Genomic DNA, 15,840 nt, shown 5'->3' on the forward strand with positions numbered 1-15,840 from the left:
CGATGGGTTTATAAAATTAAAACCAAGAGTGATGGTACTCTTGAAAGATATAAAGCCCGTTTAGTAGCCAAAGGTTATGCCCAAGAATATGGGATTGATTATGAAGAAACCTTTGCTCCGGTGACTCGTATGACTACTGTCCGAACCTTAATTGCCTTAGCTTCTATCAAAAAATGGTCTATTTTTCAAATGGATGTCAAAAATGCTTTTTTAAATGGAAAGCTAGTTGAAGAAGTATATATGGAACCCCCTCCTGGTCTAAGTATTCCTAAGGGTAAAGTCCTTCGCTTAGAAAAAGCTCTTTATGGACTTAAACAAGCACCAAAAGCTTGGTATGATAGGTTTAGTCGTGTTATGATTGATATTGGTTTTCAATTCTGTTTAACTGACACTGCTTTGTTTATTAAGAATTCTGATGCAGTGATCATTGTGCTTCTTCTCTATGTGGATGATATGATCATCACCGGAAGCGATAAACAGGGAGTTGAAACAATCAAAACACTTCTTAAATCTCATTTTGAAATGACTGATTTGGGCTTGTTGAGATATTTTTTAGGCATTGAAGTTGCTTATTCTCCTAGAGGATATTTATTATCTCAGACTAAATTTGCTTTTGATATTGTTTTCAGGTCTGGTATTACTGATGATAAGAAAGTCGACACTCCAGAAGTTGTTAATGTTAAAATGAAGATTGATGATGGAGAACTTCTTGCAGACCCTACTCCTTACAGACAGCTTGTCGGGGCACTTTTCTATCTATCCATTACCAGACCAGATATAGCACATGTTGTTCATACAGCAAGTCAATTTCAACATGCTCCTACTTCTGTTCATATGGGAGCAGTCATGCGTATTATCAGATACATCAAGTCCTCTCTTTCACGAGGACTTTTCTTATCTTCCTCCTCTTCTCTTGATTTAATTGCATATACTGATGCTGATTGGGGAGGTGATCCCAATAACAGACACTCAACCACTGGCTTTTGTGTCTTTTTAGGGGAATCATTAATCTCGTGGAGGTGTAAAAAGCAGCAGAAGATATCTCTCTCATCCACCGAAGCTGAATACAGAGCCATGGCAACCACGACCATGGAAGTAGTTTGGCTCCGACGACTGCTTGCTGACATGGGAGCTGAAGCAACAAAGGCTTCACAAATGTGTTGTGACAACAAAAGTGCGATCTACATTGCTAGTAACAGAACATTCCACGAACGCACCAAACACATCGAAATGGATTGTCACTACGTCAGAGAGGAATATCTACACGGGATAATTGATCTGCCATATGTCACTTCAGAATATCAGTTAGCAGACTTCTTTACAAAGCCTCTCGCTGCTCCCCGATTTCACTTTCTCTTAGACAAACTTTCGCTCATTGTACCGTAAGTTTGAGGGGGAGTGTTAAAATGTAAAACTGTACACATATGTATATATAATAATATTATATTATTATATATATAAATACATTTTTCATTTCTTTCTTTTCGGTAATTTTTTTTCTTTATTTTTATTTTTTGTCTTTATGTCATCTAGTTCAGTTTGAACTAGAATGACTGTTGCTAGTCAAGTCCTGTCCAGACTTGACTAGCAATAGAGCTGTTGGACTGACACATTCCAACAGCTCTAAATAGAGCTGTTGGACTGTGCCCAACAACTCTATTGAGTCCTCTTTCAGCTGTGTATATAAAGGGGTGCAACCCCTCTTGTATTTTACTCCAATGCTTCTTAAGCAATTGGTTTTTCATATCAATAAAGAATACATTTTTATTTTTATTTTGTTTCCAGTTATACCCTTTTTAAGGGTTATGCTTTAGTGTCATTCTTGACACTTGCTCTTGTTAATCTAAGCTCGTGTTTCGAAGATCCCCATTTCATTTCAATTTTAAGTTTCCTTTTATGTCCCCTTTCCATATTATTGTCAACTCCTAATAAATAACTGTTTGCTTATGTCAATGTATCAATGGTAAATTGAGTTAACTTTGTTTAACTCCAATGCAATTAGCATGTCTTTAATCTGGTTATAGAGATTACCTTTTTCTTTGAATCTCCCATTTTCTTCTTGTAATCAAATAACAATGAAGAATACAAGAAGGCTATAAGCCAATAACATACGACACTAAGGGCAACACAAAGGCCACTAAGGGCAATACAAATGCACAAAGGCAAAGAGCAAGAGAGCGACACATAAAAAAATAAATAAATTTTATTGAAAATAATGCTCACAAAAGCATATTTTACAATTGGCAAGATGCCTACACAAAGAGTGAGAAGGGACAACCAACTATCCATTAAGCATGTCTAACAGCTATTCTAACTAGCTGCTAGACTAGCTGTTAGGCATGCCTGATGGCTAGCCATCTCTAACTCCTAGTTAGGAAAAAGAATAAAATACAAAAATTTTAAGTAAAAGAAAAATAAAGTAAAAAATATTATATGCATATACTAAATACATATGTATATACACTACACATATATTAAATACATCAATATTTAACACCCCCCCTCAAACTTATTGTGAGATCATTGAAAGTTTGCTAAGAAGAAAAACAAATCGTGGTAAAGGTAGGGTCTTGGTGAAAAAATCCGCGATTTGATACTCCAAAGGAACATAAGGTAATTAAATAGTTCATTTTAAGTACTCCCGAACATAGTGACAATTTATCTTGTTCGTGGAAGGTATGGTTACTGGCGATATATATGGTGCTCTTGTTACAAAAACATGATGGTTTTTAAATATCAACTCCCATATCTTTAAGAAGAGTTTGTAGCCAAACAACCTCAGTTGTAGTAGTGGCCATAACCCTATACTCAACTTTTGTAGATGATAATGATACCTCTTGTTGTTTCTTGCATCACCAAGATATAAGAGAATCACCTAAGAATACATATAAACCAGTAATTTAGTGACAATAATTGAGATTTCCTCCCCAATCTGAATAAGAATAGGCAATAAAATTTAGACAAGAAGATAAGAAAAACCCTTTAGAAATGGAGTTCTTTTTAAGTATTGAAGTAGCCTACTCGCCAAGAGGGTACCTTGTATCTCAAATGAAGTTTGTAACTGATATTGTTGCTCATTCGGGAATCACCGATAATAAAAAGATAAATACACTGAAAGTAATTAATGCAAAGATGAGAGCAAAAGATGGAGTCTCTTGAGAAGACCCAACACCATATCGGCAACTTATTGGCTCCTTAACCTACTTGTTCATTATTAGACCAAGCATTATGCATATCATACATACTGTAAGCCAATTCCAACATTTGTCAACAACAGTTCAACATAAATACCTCAAATAACTAAGGTCAGACACATCAAAGGTTTCTTTAAGCACATACTTAATTTGTTCTACGCCTTTCTTTTAACTCCTAGTGATGATCATATCATCAACGTGCAAGAGTAATATGACAATGTTAGAACTTGTGGATCTTACAAAAAGAGATATATCAATATAACAAGATTTAAAACAAAGATTTAACATGGTTTTATTCAAGGTTGCAAGTATCGTATCGTTACCCGTAATGGTCGAGCCTAAAATAAGATACATATCGTATAGTAAAAAATTATAATTTTTAATAAAATTCTAAAAAATCATAAAAAGCAGAAATAATTACCTAAGATTCTAAAAAAACCATAACACATGAAATAATGATGAATTGCACAAAATACAACCATAAAATCACATATAAAACATTTATGTCTCTTTGAGCTGCATAAGATATCATCAAACATCAACTATCTCACAAGAACAATGCAAAATATTAAATATTTTGCAATTAAGAGCATGCCACAAGACTTATACTTTCATATTATATAAACAAAAACAAAATAGCCAAGTTTATAAACACTTAAGTTAAATAACCAAGTTTTTAAAAAATATAACCTTAATCATCATCATCATTATCTTCTTTCTTCTCTTCCTCTTTCAACATTCACATCATCTCCAATATATGTGGGATCTTCATCATCTACCTCTTGTGCTCCTTCCATATTGATCGACTGAATACCCTTTCATTAAAAATGCTTCTTCTTCTTTAACCCATGCATGCAAATAGTAACTATACATATAGTACCATATCATATGCTACTTACAACATTGGTTTTATTGAACTTATCATACAAAGCTTTACGAAGACGTAGAACCTTATCCTTCTCGACATTAAGATCATGAGGTGGATCAATGTAAACATCTTTAAATCTCCATTTAGGAAGTTATTTTTTATATATAATTGATATTGTTAAAATATTGTGTATATATTCATACCAGACTGATATACATATATTTATAAATATTATGTATATCAGGGGTATTTTTGTCATTTCACAAAATATATGAAAAGTCTTTTTTATTTTCTTTGTTTTTGTTTATTTTATGTACAATCAATATGACTGTTGGAGGACAGTCCAACTAGTTGTTGGACTGCCCCTAACGGTCATAAATATGACCGTTCTATAAATAGAGCCTCACCTCTTCATTCATCGGAATGCTTTTCTATAGCGTTTGGTGAAGTATTAATACAGTAATTTTTTTGTTATGCTCTTGTGAGCTTTGTGCTTTTGTGATATTGTGGATTTCACATTTTTGTGTATCTCTTTTATGAGGTTGTTATCGGTCCATTGGAGACCATGTTATATTTGTGCGCTTGTGTAGCCCTTTGTTGGCATTGTATTTGTGCACTCTTGTTTCATTACAGATATATGAGCCAGTTCTTAATAGATGCTATTACAAAGAGATCTCTAGCACTAGTAGAGTTCTCCTCTTCTATGGCCTTGCCCAGTCAGCTTCCTTGATTGGGGATCCTTCATGGTCCCATAATTTTTTACCTTTAATATGATTCTCTATAGCGGTAGCCCACATTAGATAGTTGGAGTCGTTGAGTTTGAGGAGATCACGGTGGTAGACTCTTTTTTGGCCATGATGGAGGATGATGAAGAACCTGAATCCGCAAGCACTAACGTGGAACAAGAGAACCAATGCTTTGGTCAACAAGATTGCACAATAGGATCAAAGAGCACAAGGCTCTCATACCATGTAATCGAATAATAATGAAGAATACAAGAAGTCTATAAGCCAATAACATATGCCACTAGGGGAAACACAAATGCACTAAGGCAAAGAGCAGGAGCGCAACACATAAAAATAAAATAAATTTTTTTATTGAAAAATAATGCTCACAAAAGCATATTTTACAATGGGCAAGATGCCCATATATGTAAACAAAGAGTGAGAAGAAAGATACAGCCAATTAGCCATTAGGCATGTTTAGCAGTTAGTCTAATTAGCTGTTAGGCATGCCTAACGGATATTTAGCTCTATCAGCTAGTTAGAAAAAGAGAAAATATGCAAAAAAATATAAAGTAAAAGAAAAATAAAGAATTTATTGTGTGTGTATATATATATATATATATATATATATATATATATATATACAACAACAACAACTACGCCTTCATCCCAAAACAATTGGGGTCAGCGATATGAACCAAAAAAGAAATTCATTTTGGGTCTTCCACATGAATCCTTTTCCTCCAATCATTTCTATCCAACGCCATGTCCTCGGTGAGGTTCAAAGCATTCATATCCTTTCCTATCATCTCCATCCAAGTCTTCCTAGGCCTACCCCGACCTCTTTTAACTAATATATTTTCCCATTTCTCCAATCTTCTAACTGGAGCATCATTAGGCCTTCGCCGAATATGTCCAAACCACCGTAAACGATTCTCTCGCATCTTATTTTCAATGGGTGCAACACCTACCTTCTTACGTATCTCTTCGTTCCGAATCTTATCTTTTATTGTATTTCCACACATCCATCTAAGCATCCGCATCTCAGCTACACTCATTTTTTGAATATGATGTCTCTTGGCAGCCCAACATTCCGTACCATATAGTAAAGCGGGTCTAATAGTCGTCCTATAAAACTTTCCCTTCAACCGCAATGGCATTCTACGATCGCACAACACTCCAGTAGCACTTTTCCATTTCATCCACCCAACCTTTATCCTATGATTTACATCTCCATCAATTTCTCCATACTTTTGAATGATGGATCCCAAATATTTGAAATAATCATTCACCGGTATATCTTGCTCACCAAGCTTCACTACACTCCCATCACTACTTCGTTGCTTACTAAACCGACATTCCATATATTCAGTCTTACTCTTACTCAACTTAAAACCTCTAGCTTCCAATGTCTGTCTCCATAATTCTAACTTAGCATTAACCCCAGCTCTAGACTCATCAATCAAAACAATATCATCAGCAAACAACATACACCACGGTACATTTTCTTGAATTGATCTCGTAAGCTCATCCATCACTATCGCAAATAGGAAAGGGCTTAAAGCAGATCCTTGATGTAACCCAACCGTTATCGGAAAATTGGTTGTCACCCCTCCACAAGTGCGGACATTGGTTACTACTCCTTCATACATATCTTTAATTATACTAATGTACTTGAGAGAAACACCTTTCTTCATCATTGTCCACCAGAGAACGTCCCTAGGTACTCTATCGTATGCCTTCTCTAAATCAATAAAAACCATATGCAAATCTTTGTTCCTCTCTCTATATCTTTCAATAAGTTGTCTAAGAAGATGTATAGCTTCCATAGTTGATCTTCCAGGCATAAAACCAAATTGATTCTCCGATATCATGACAACCTTCCTCAACCTAGACTCAATCACCCTCTCCCAAAGTTTCATAGTATGACTCATGAGTTTTATACCACGATAGTTTGTGCAATCTTGTATATCACCCTTATTCTTATATAAAGGCACCAAAGTACTCTTCCTCCACTCATTAGGCATCTTATTTGTTCGCCAAATCAAGTTAAAAAGATTTGTCAACCATTCTAAACCTTTCTCTCCCAAGCATTTCCAAGCCTCGATAGGTATACCATCTGGGCCAACTGCCCTTCTTGATTTCATTTTCTTCAAAGCCTCTGCAATTTCTTTCTTTTGAATCTTGCGCATGAAGTCACGATTTATCTCATGAAAAGGAATGGAGAAGTCTCCAAGATCTTGAGCATGACTATCATTAAATAGCTTATCAAAATAATCTTTCCATCTCTCCTTAATCTCCTCATCTTTGACTAAAACCCTTTGCGTTTCATCTTTGATACATCTAACCATACCCAAATCCTTCGATTTCCTATCTCTCATCTTTGCAAGCCTATAAATATCCTTCTCGCCTTCTTTGGTATCCAACTTGTCATAAACCTCCTTATATACCTTAGCCCTCGCGTTTCGAACAACTTTTTTAGCTTCCTTCTTTGCTATCATATACTTCTCCAAATTCTCATTATCACGACTCTTACTTAGATTTCTATAACACTCTCTTTTAACCTTAATAGCTAATTTGACATCCTCGTTCCACCATGATGTATCCTTACCTAGTGGTGCACCGCCTTTAGACTCACCCAATACCTCCTTAGCTACTTTTCTCATACCACCCGCTATCTTATTCCACATTGATTCTGAATCCTCCTCGAGACACCAATCAACTTCCTTAACTACCTGCTCTACAAACATTCCTTGTTTAGCTCCTTTCAGTGCCCACCACTTAATTCTAGGATCTATCCTATGTCTATCCCTTTTGCGGCATTGTCTAATTCTAAGATCTAAAATTAAGACTCTATGTTGTGTAGCTACACTTTCTCCTGGTATAACCTTACAATCGATGCAACAACCCCTATCTCTCTTTCTAAGTAGGAAAAAATCTATCTGACTCGTATTAACCCCACTTTTAAATGTTACTAGGTGAGACTCCCTCTTCCTAAACCAAGTGTTTGCTAAGATCATATCATAGGACAAACAAAAATCTAAAATCCTTTCTCCACTTTCATTTCTTTCTCCTATACCATAGCCTCCATGGATATTCTCAAATCCATCCCTACTAATGCCTACATGTCCATTAAGGTCACCGCCGATGAAAAGCTTTTCTCCATAAGATGTCTCTTGTACTACTCCATCTAAATCTTCCCAAAATTGATGCTTAATGGAATCATCTAAACCTACTTGAGGTGCATAAACACTAATAATATTAATAATATCCGTACCTAATACTAATTTAATAAGTAAAATTCTATCACCCTTCCTACGGACCTCAACTACATTATCTATAAACTGACGACTCATAGCAATCCCTACTCCATTCCTATTCCTATTTATTCCTGTATACCAAATCTTATATCCCCAAGGTTCTATCACTTTAGCTTTCTCACTTACCCATTTGGTCTCTTGAAGACATAAAATATCAATCTTTCTCCTACACATAACATCTACTAACTCTACCAACTTACCAGTTAAAGACCCTATGTTCCAAGTGGCTAACCATAATTTTATGGTCTTGGACTAACTTCTTTACCCCCACCCGTCCAACAAAGTGAGGGAACCCTTGCCTATTTGACACCACACCCGGGCGCCGGTGTGACGCGTCGCTTCTGGGCGACGACCTAGCAACCCTTGCACATTTATCACTGCCTCCGGGCCTAGAGAGTACAGCGCGTCGCTCAGTAGGGAACGCCCCAACGAAATTCTCATATTGGTTCATTTTCATAGGATATGACAAAGTTTTTATGCTGGCTGTCACAGGCCTACCGCAACCCTCCTCCTTTATCCGGGCTTGGGACCGGCAGTGTATAACTACACAGGCGGAGTTATATATATATATATATATATATATATATATATATACACACACACACATCGATATTTAACACCTCTCTCCAGGTGGTGTCTTTCTGGGCTAGTTATTGGTTATTGCATGTCTTTGTTGATGTACTATGTCAAAGCTAGAAGAAAGAGAAGAATGCGAGAAAGCAATGGAATAGTAAACTTGGAGGAAAACTTCATTATCTCAATGAAAGGAGTTGCAACAAGGGATCGACCCTCTTCTCTAACCACTAAACTAAAATTGGACAGGAAAGACCCTCTAACATTGACCCAACAACAAACTTGCTAAAAATTAAAAAAAATATCCTTATAAATAATAGAATGTACAAGAAGGGGGTAACAACAGCGAGCGTAATACACTATATTACATTCCTCAATGCTACTTCAGTTGCAGTAGAAGGCCTCATGTAATATCTTTCTGGTCTTCTACTTTGTTTGCAGTGTGGTTTTATTTTCTATCATCTTTGTTAACTTCTTTGTCTTGAGTTCTGTGATTGAAAAATAGCAGTTAACATCACAATATCGGAAAATGAGATTCTAGAATTTGTAAATTTTGCATAAGCTGCTGGTTTCATTTCTTCTCTTGGCATGATATTCTTTGTGCATGAGATAATTGGCAAGGATGGATTTATCTCTGTTTTGATTTTTCTGACGTTTGTGGCATATGTTTATTATAGATTCTATGGCTGATTTTGTTAGTGTTGTATGGTTTTGAAGGATAAGCATCGGTTGGAGTTGTTAAAAAATGTTCTTGGGATTAATGAACCAGAAGCTATGCTTTCATTATTTCCAAAGCTTGAGGAAGAGTGGTGTTGTTTTCACAATCTTGTTCAAACATCACTGCATGCTGTTGCTGAAGCATGTGCGTGGTCCTTTGTTTTTAATTGAGATTTAAAAGATTTAAGAGCACACATATTCAACTTGTTAATGTTTATCATTGCAGATGAGGCTGTGCTCAGTTCAATGCATCGGTTTCGTCCTCAATTTTTGGCAATGTCGCTTGGGCAACCATCATACTACGTCCCTTATGAGTTTAAGCATACATGCCTTCTTCAGTCTCAACATCTAGAAGGTATAAATCCCCTAAATGAAAATGATGTCTCTGAACCCACTTCTCAAACTAGAAAATGTCTTGCTTCACCATTTGTTGGTCCTGAGGATTTCTGTGCTGTTGCTGTTGCTGAAAGGTTGAAAAGAATTGTCAAAGAGGTATTCTTCTTGAATTTCTTCATTTTCACTATTAATTTTCCTTATCATAATTTACTCTCTTCATTTTCATGGTTTGTTGAACAGATAAGAATCCAGTGTTCAGAAGAGGATACTCCTGAGGAGCACCCTCATATGAATTTCTTTGCGCCTGTTAATGCAGCTTCTCAATGTATATTTTTCATCAAAGGAGCCTGCAACAAGGGAAGCCTGTGTCAATTCTCACATTCTCATGAAGCAAAGCGTCCCTTGTGCAAATTCTTTTTATCGCTTCAGGTACCATCTTGTTTTGTTATTTAATTGTTTTTCTGGTTCATGTCATTTGCCAACCAGATGACCAAAGTGTCTGCAACAATCACTTAATTGTGCTTGTGAACTTGGTGCTCATATTTCTACTTAGTCATGCTTTAGCTATTTATCAGATTTTCACTGCAAAAACCTAAAAAATATGCTTATCCACAACAATTCTGAGAGCTTGAAACATGTACATGGAGAGGAGGGCCATATATAGCAGGTAGTCATGCTACCACTCCAAAGGCAGAATAGAAAGAATACTTCTCTAGTTATTTTGTCCTTATAACCAAATGAAAGCTGAATTGATGTCGGGGCTACAAATACCAATCTATATGTGTAAAACAGTGCTCAAATGGTCTCAAGAATCTGCCTATTCTTGCGCTCAGCTACTTCATGTTGCTCTGAACTTTGAAGTATACAAACAGGGTTTGTAATGTACTTTTTCTTTTTAATTAAAAACTGCTGCAGCTAAGTACTAATGTTTAGATGTGAGTTCAACATTTTTTGATTAGTTGAAAATTGTATTTCAATCATGACATATAGCTATTTTAAGATATCAAACGACTCACTGCGATTTTTTTATATAATAAATCATATAAATCTTGTGCAATCATTAATATAAGTAACAAAGTAGTCAAGACTACCTTTTGAGTGAACAGGTGAAGGTCTCCAAACATCGAAATGCACAATATCAAAAGCATGCAAGGATTCAAACTATTAATTCCAAATGGCAATACCTGATTCTTGATTAGTTTACAACTCTCTCATTCCTTGATTAAATAAAATACTATTGCCTTTGACTCATTGATTAGACCAGTGGATGACGTATTTTGAGTTGTTCAATTAGCCACATGCCCATGACGCTAATGCCACCAAAACTGACAAATCCAAGGCTGCGCTTACATATTAAAAAAACAGCTAACTGAAGTCTTAGAACCAAAGAATGTAAAAGACAGACGTCCCTTCCTATGCTCAGTTTTAATCTTCATCCTTGGCTACCGATCCTGCACAAGACAACCATCAAGAGAAAACATGACATTACAGTTATGGTGAGTTATTTGACCAGCTATATCAGGGTTTATTTTTTCCAAATGTATATCTGGGCTAAGAAATCATTATTCTTTCCATTAAATTAGATATGTATAGTATCTCTACCGAATGGTTAAAATAAGTTAATTCAAAGTTTCACACATTTATGTAAGTTTGTGTGTTCTGTCTTTTGTTCTAAAGATATTCAACATATATGCACATATGAATGGACATTCTTGTTGCCTGATAAATATGTTTAGACCTGAAAATAAGCATGCCTGTGTGTTCTATGGTTAGTCAACTTGTATGTACATATAGTGTTATACATGCTCACTCACTACCTAATGACTCTATTTCTGAAAATTAAGCTTCTGATCACATCTCAAAGTTCTATATGATGCTTAAAGGTGCACTCTTTTTTTCTACATAAATTCTCATGTTATATTTTGCATAAATTGTTTGGAGTTTCCAGCCTTATATTCTATGTTGATGAGCAGGGCTGTCGCAACGGTGATTCCTGCTATTTTTCTCACAGCCTCCTGCATGCAAATCTGCCAAAGGACCCACAAATTGAATGTTTGCCTGAAGATGCTGCTGCTGACGCCAATTCACTTTTAGAAGTCCTACTTCTGGATGTTGGTCGATGTATTTTTGTGTTTGATGATAGCACTGATCTGCACTTCTCTGCCAACCTCTCTAATTATTGCAGTGCACAAATGTTAATTGCAACTTCCTCGTCATTGCATGTGCCCATATTTGATGGCCTGAGCAATATTGAAATAATAAGGGGTGTTCATGATATCCACAAATTGGTTGTGACAAATAAGCAAGACACAAAAATATTGTGGAACAAAGTGCAAAACGTGATATGGTTTGCTGACTTCATTAATGATGAAGGTGTGGAGGGGCAGTGCCACCTAGTGCGGAAATTTTTCGAGTCTTTTGCCATCAGGATGCTAGCAGAAACACTGTATGACATACGAGTTTTCCTAATCATGAACAATAACAAATTTGCGCAGCTACAGGTATAATTCTGCTTGTCTATAGTACTTTATTAAAAGGAAGCATCTTTATTATCATGTAACATATCTAAAATGGTACCTCTGTTTCTTGTTTTCTACAATGATAATCAAATAATCAATCTTGTATTTCATTGAAGGTGGAAAAGTTGGGAAGAGACTGCTTTTTTTTCCTTGCCGAGTCATTTCCATATGATGAAGCAAGTTTTGGAGCATTCCAAAACATCAGCACTACAAGCAGTCACTTGGCATTTTCAAGAACTGTTTCGTATGTTTTTGATCTGTATCCACCCATCGACATACTTTTTGGAGACTATTCTTCGATGCTGAAGAAAGGTCTATACTGGACCAAAGTTGAATCAAGGACATGATTGGCCTCATCTTTTGGAGGTCTCTCTCTCTCTTTCTCGGTTTACCTTTTGTGTGATCCTCATGTTAATGCTTGTAAATAGATCACAAAGGTAGTTTCAGGGCTTTGTGTAATCCTCATGTTAATGCTAGATCACAGAGAGTTTCGGGGAAGATAGTTATAACTCAAAATCTGAAAGTAAATTGCTAATGTCCCTATTAGTACTTGCATATATTTGTATTTCAGGGACCGACTCAATCTGGAAGCAAATTGCGAATGCATTACTAACCCAAAGTGGCTTATTGGCTATTCAACAATTTGAATGAATTGACTACATAACATTATTGTTTGAACAGAATGTTAAATGTTCAGAAGGCATTTCAGATTCTCGTGCACTGGAAGAATTGATTTTTTTAAATAAACATTGAAATAATGTTGATAATTACCTCAAGAGTCAATGGATATTGGCACCATAAAATTTGACTTTGGATTACTTCAAAACTAGAAAAAAGAATGTCATATTGACGTTGAAAACCTCCCTAGTTTCAGGATGGAAATGGATGAATAATATCTGGGTTTCTATTTTTCAACTTTTGTATTCAGGTTCCTCTGAATGTGCTTTCAGGACGTTGTTGCTCATCTCGTCTTTGAGATGCTTTAGCTAGCAATGGTGGTTACCGTGGCTAGGATAATCACCAGGAAATCATGAGGTATGAGGTGATGATTTTGTTGCTGGAGCTATTATTAGGAAATTTATTGTCCTAGGATATGTTTAATTAAAGATTAAATCATATGCAGTGCGCTAACGCTTGAAGCATGTAAAAAAGTAAACAGATCAGATAGTTGGAGTGGTTCCCTTTAAAATTTTGATCGCCAAGGACTGGTCGTTCTTGCTATGGTTAGAGGGGCAGTCACTTGTTTTCAGATCCTTTGTTTCATTCGACATGTCAAATAAAGTAAAGCCACCTTCAAAAACTTCTCACCTAAAATGATTTATCTATTTGGTTTTACACCTGCACGGTTTTTCAATTAAAAAGGCTAAGGGTACATTTGGGTGACAGTCAAAATCCGGTTTCTAGAAACCAGATTTCTCCAAAAACTTGGTTTAAAGGCTATTTAGAAAACCTGATGGTCGCAGTTTTTGGAGCGAGAATCCTTGGTTGATTGGGCTGCCAAGTGCTAATCGTATCCTCTGCCACTGAACTTGAGCCTCAAACAACAGGTACCGACATTATGGTCAAGTTTTTTGGGGCCTCTCTCCTCTCTATCTAATTGTAAGAATCAAAAAGAAAAAGAAACTGAGCCGCTTTTTCTGGAAAAGAAAAGAAAAGAAACGCGGAAAGGTTTGCAGATTTTTAGTTGTCACAGTGGCTGAGTTAAGACTGTCGAACGCGTGCTCTGTCTGAAAGCCGCACAAGCATGCGTATTAACCAAACCCATTATCTTGTTTACAGTGGGAACGGTTCTAGGTTATTGTACCTGAATTAATATGGTTAGGCAAAGCCAGAAACTGGGGGAGAAAAGTAAAGTATGGCCCTAATAAAAATTCTACTTTTACAACGAAAAGCAGAGTGGATTTTAGATTCCAAAGCTAGATGAGCCTTTCATCCTCGGTGAAAATGTGACAGAAAGCGAGTCAATTCTTTGTCAAGCATCCAAGGTATCGAAGCTGACGTGAACCATTCTGGTGGTCATTATTATTATTATTATTGAACTGATGTCAGCTGGGCCTTCCTTGCATGTGCCATTTGGCTCAAACTTACATCGAGCCAAAGCACGGATATTGAGAGTATCACAGCGCCACAATCAACTCTTAAGCCTCACTTAAATCTACAACAAAATCGGACAGAAATGTAGGGTTTTAAAGAACCGGATGACCACAAACTAGATGCTCTTGAATGCAGCTTTGATCCAATACTAGCAGTGGATTTCAACTTGCGATTTAAATGATTGATTGCAATTTTGGAGGAAATATCTTGTGGCTGGCTCATTTATCATTGAGGCTCTTATCTTTTCAATAGCGTTTGAGTTTTACCCATTTTGATCTTCCTGGTTTTATGTATGTACTTCTTGGAGCATAGGGTGGTTAGAAATAGGTTCATGCTCGGTTAGGAATTGTTTTTTCACACGGCTAACCATTAGAGATAGGCTTGGGTGATATTACTGGCAAACCATCTTTCTTCCTTACGTTTTTCTATCTTTTGCTCTTTTTTCTTCTATTTATTTTGTCATTACACATCTAACGTCCTCTCTCTCTCTCCCCTCCAAAATAAGGAAAGTTTAAAACGTGAGGCGGAAGGGTCACCTCCACCTCTTTCGTATTGGGTCACCCCTCCTCATGTGGGGCCAGCTAACCCAACATGGGACAATCGATGGACTCATGAAAAAGCTGGGATTCAATCTAGCATTTTCTTCAAAATGGGGATCTAGCATTTTCTGGTTCGGAAAAATCTCTCTGCTAGAAAGCTTACACTGTCAGTAACCACGAGGTTTTACTTGAGTGGCATCTGAACATAACTGAACTCACGAAATCGTCCAAGTGCAAACAAGATGAGCCTACCACCGTGGAGGTCGCCTGGGTGGTTATGAGGGTGCTGAGATGAAGTCACTAGATCAAACCCTGCTGGCGCAAGGGTGTGTCCATAGCTTTTAGAGGTGGGCCACGTAAGGCAGGGTGGTCATGGGGCCCACCAGGGGTTTTCCTTAGCTTCAGCGAAGGTTCCTCATTATATAAAAAAAAACAAGATGAGCCTGAGCTAGCAATGATCCAAAGCGCCCACAATGTATACCATTGGAGAGGAGAGGGTGTTGTGTGTTCTCCCCCGAAGAAAAATTCGTGTGTTCCAGTGTGTACGAAGGAATATCTTGAGACCCATGATAATTCATATGCCAATGTTATCCATGATGATTTTATAATAAAATAACATATAAAAAAATGTAGATATGCATTTGACGAAAATGTCCTTCCATAAAATAGATATTCGTTTGACGGAAATGTCCTCCCGTAACTAGTTTTGCACATTTATGCGACTCTTATCATTGCCTTGATTTTTAGCTTGTGTTATAATACATTGCCGCCTTCTCGTTCATACCTTGTATTACAAAATATTTTTGGGTTCGTTCCTACATCATAAAAGCGATTTATCATGTAGCTCATCGGCTTTTTCAAGGGGACAATGCCTGAGCTGAAGTTTGTGAAGCATATTTTAAAGAGTGCACCATTGCTAGAGTCTTTAAGAATCAACCTTAGTTCGAGAAAATGA

The 15,840-nt window shown here is 36.6% G+C and overlaps 1 protein-coding gene across 1 annotated transcript in view; it reads left to right on the plus strand.

The window, feature by feature from the left end:
• The window catches only part of LOC149846111 (zinc finger (CCCH type) helicase family protein), a 30,266-nt gene extending 17,667 nt beyond the window's left edge, over positions 1-12,599 (plus strand). The window contains exons 10-14 of the mRNA XM_089990481.1: positions 9,398-9,542; positions 9,624-9,889; positions 9,974-10,162; positions 11,707-12,234; positions 12,369-12,599. Of these exons, the coding sequence (XP_089846607.1) occupies positions 9,398-9,542; positions 9,624-9,889; positions 9,974-10,162; positions 11,707-12,234; positions 12,369-12,599 (1,359 nt within the window). The remainder of the gene's footprint in view (positions 1-9,397; positions 9,543-9,623; positions 9,890-9,973; positions 10,163-11,706; positions 12,235-12,368) is intronic.
• Positions 12,600-15,840: the final 3,241 nt, after the last annotated feature.

The sequence above is a fragment of the Nuphar pumila genome, chromosome 2 (assembly GCF_984573655.1).
Source record: "Nuphar pumila chromosome 2, dmNupPumi1.hap1.1, whole genome shotgun sequence".
Classification (NCBI taxonomy): domain Eukaryota; kingdom Viridiplantae; phylum Streptophyta; class Magnoliopsida; order Nymphaeales; family Nymphaeaceae; genus Nuphar; species Nuphar pumila.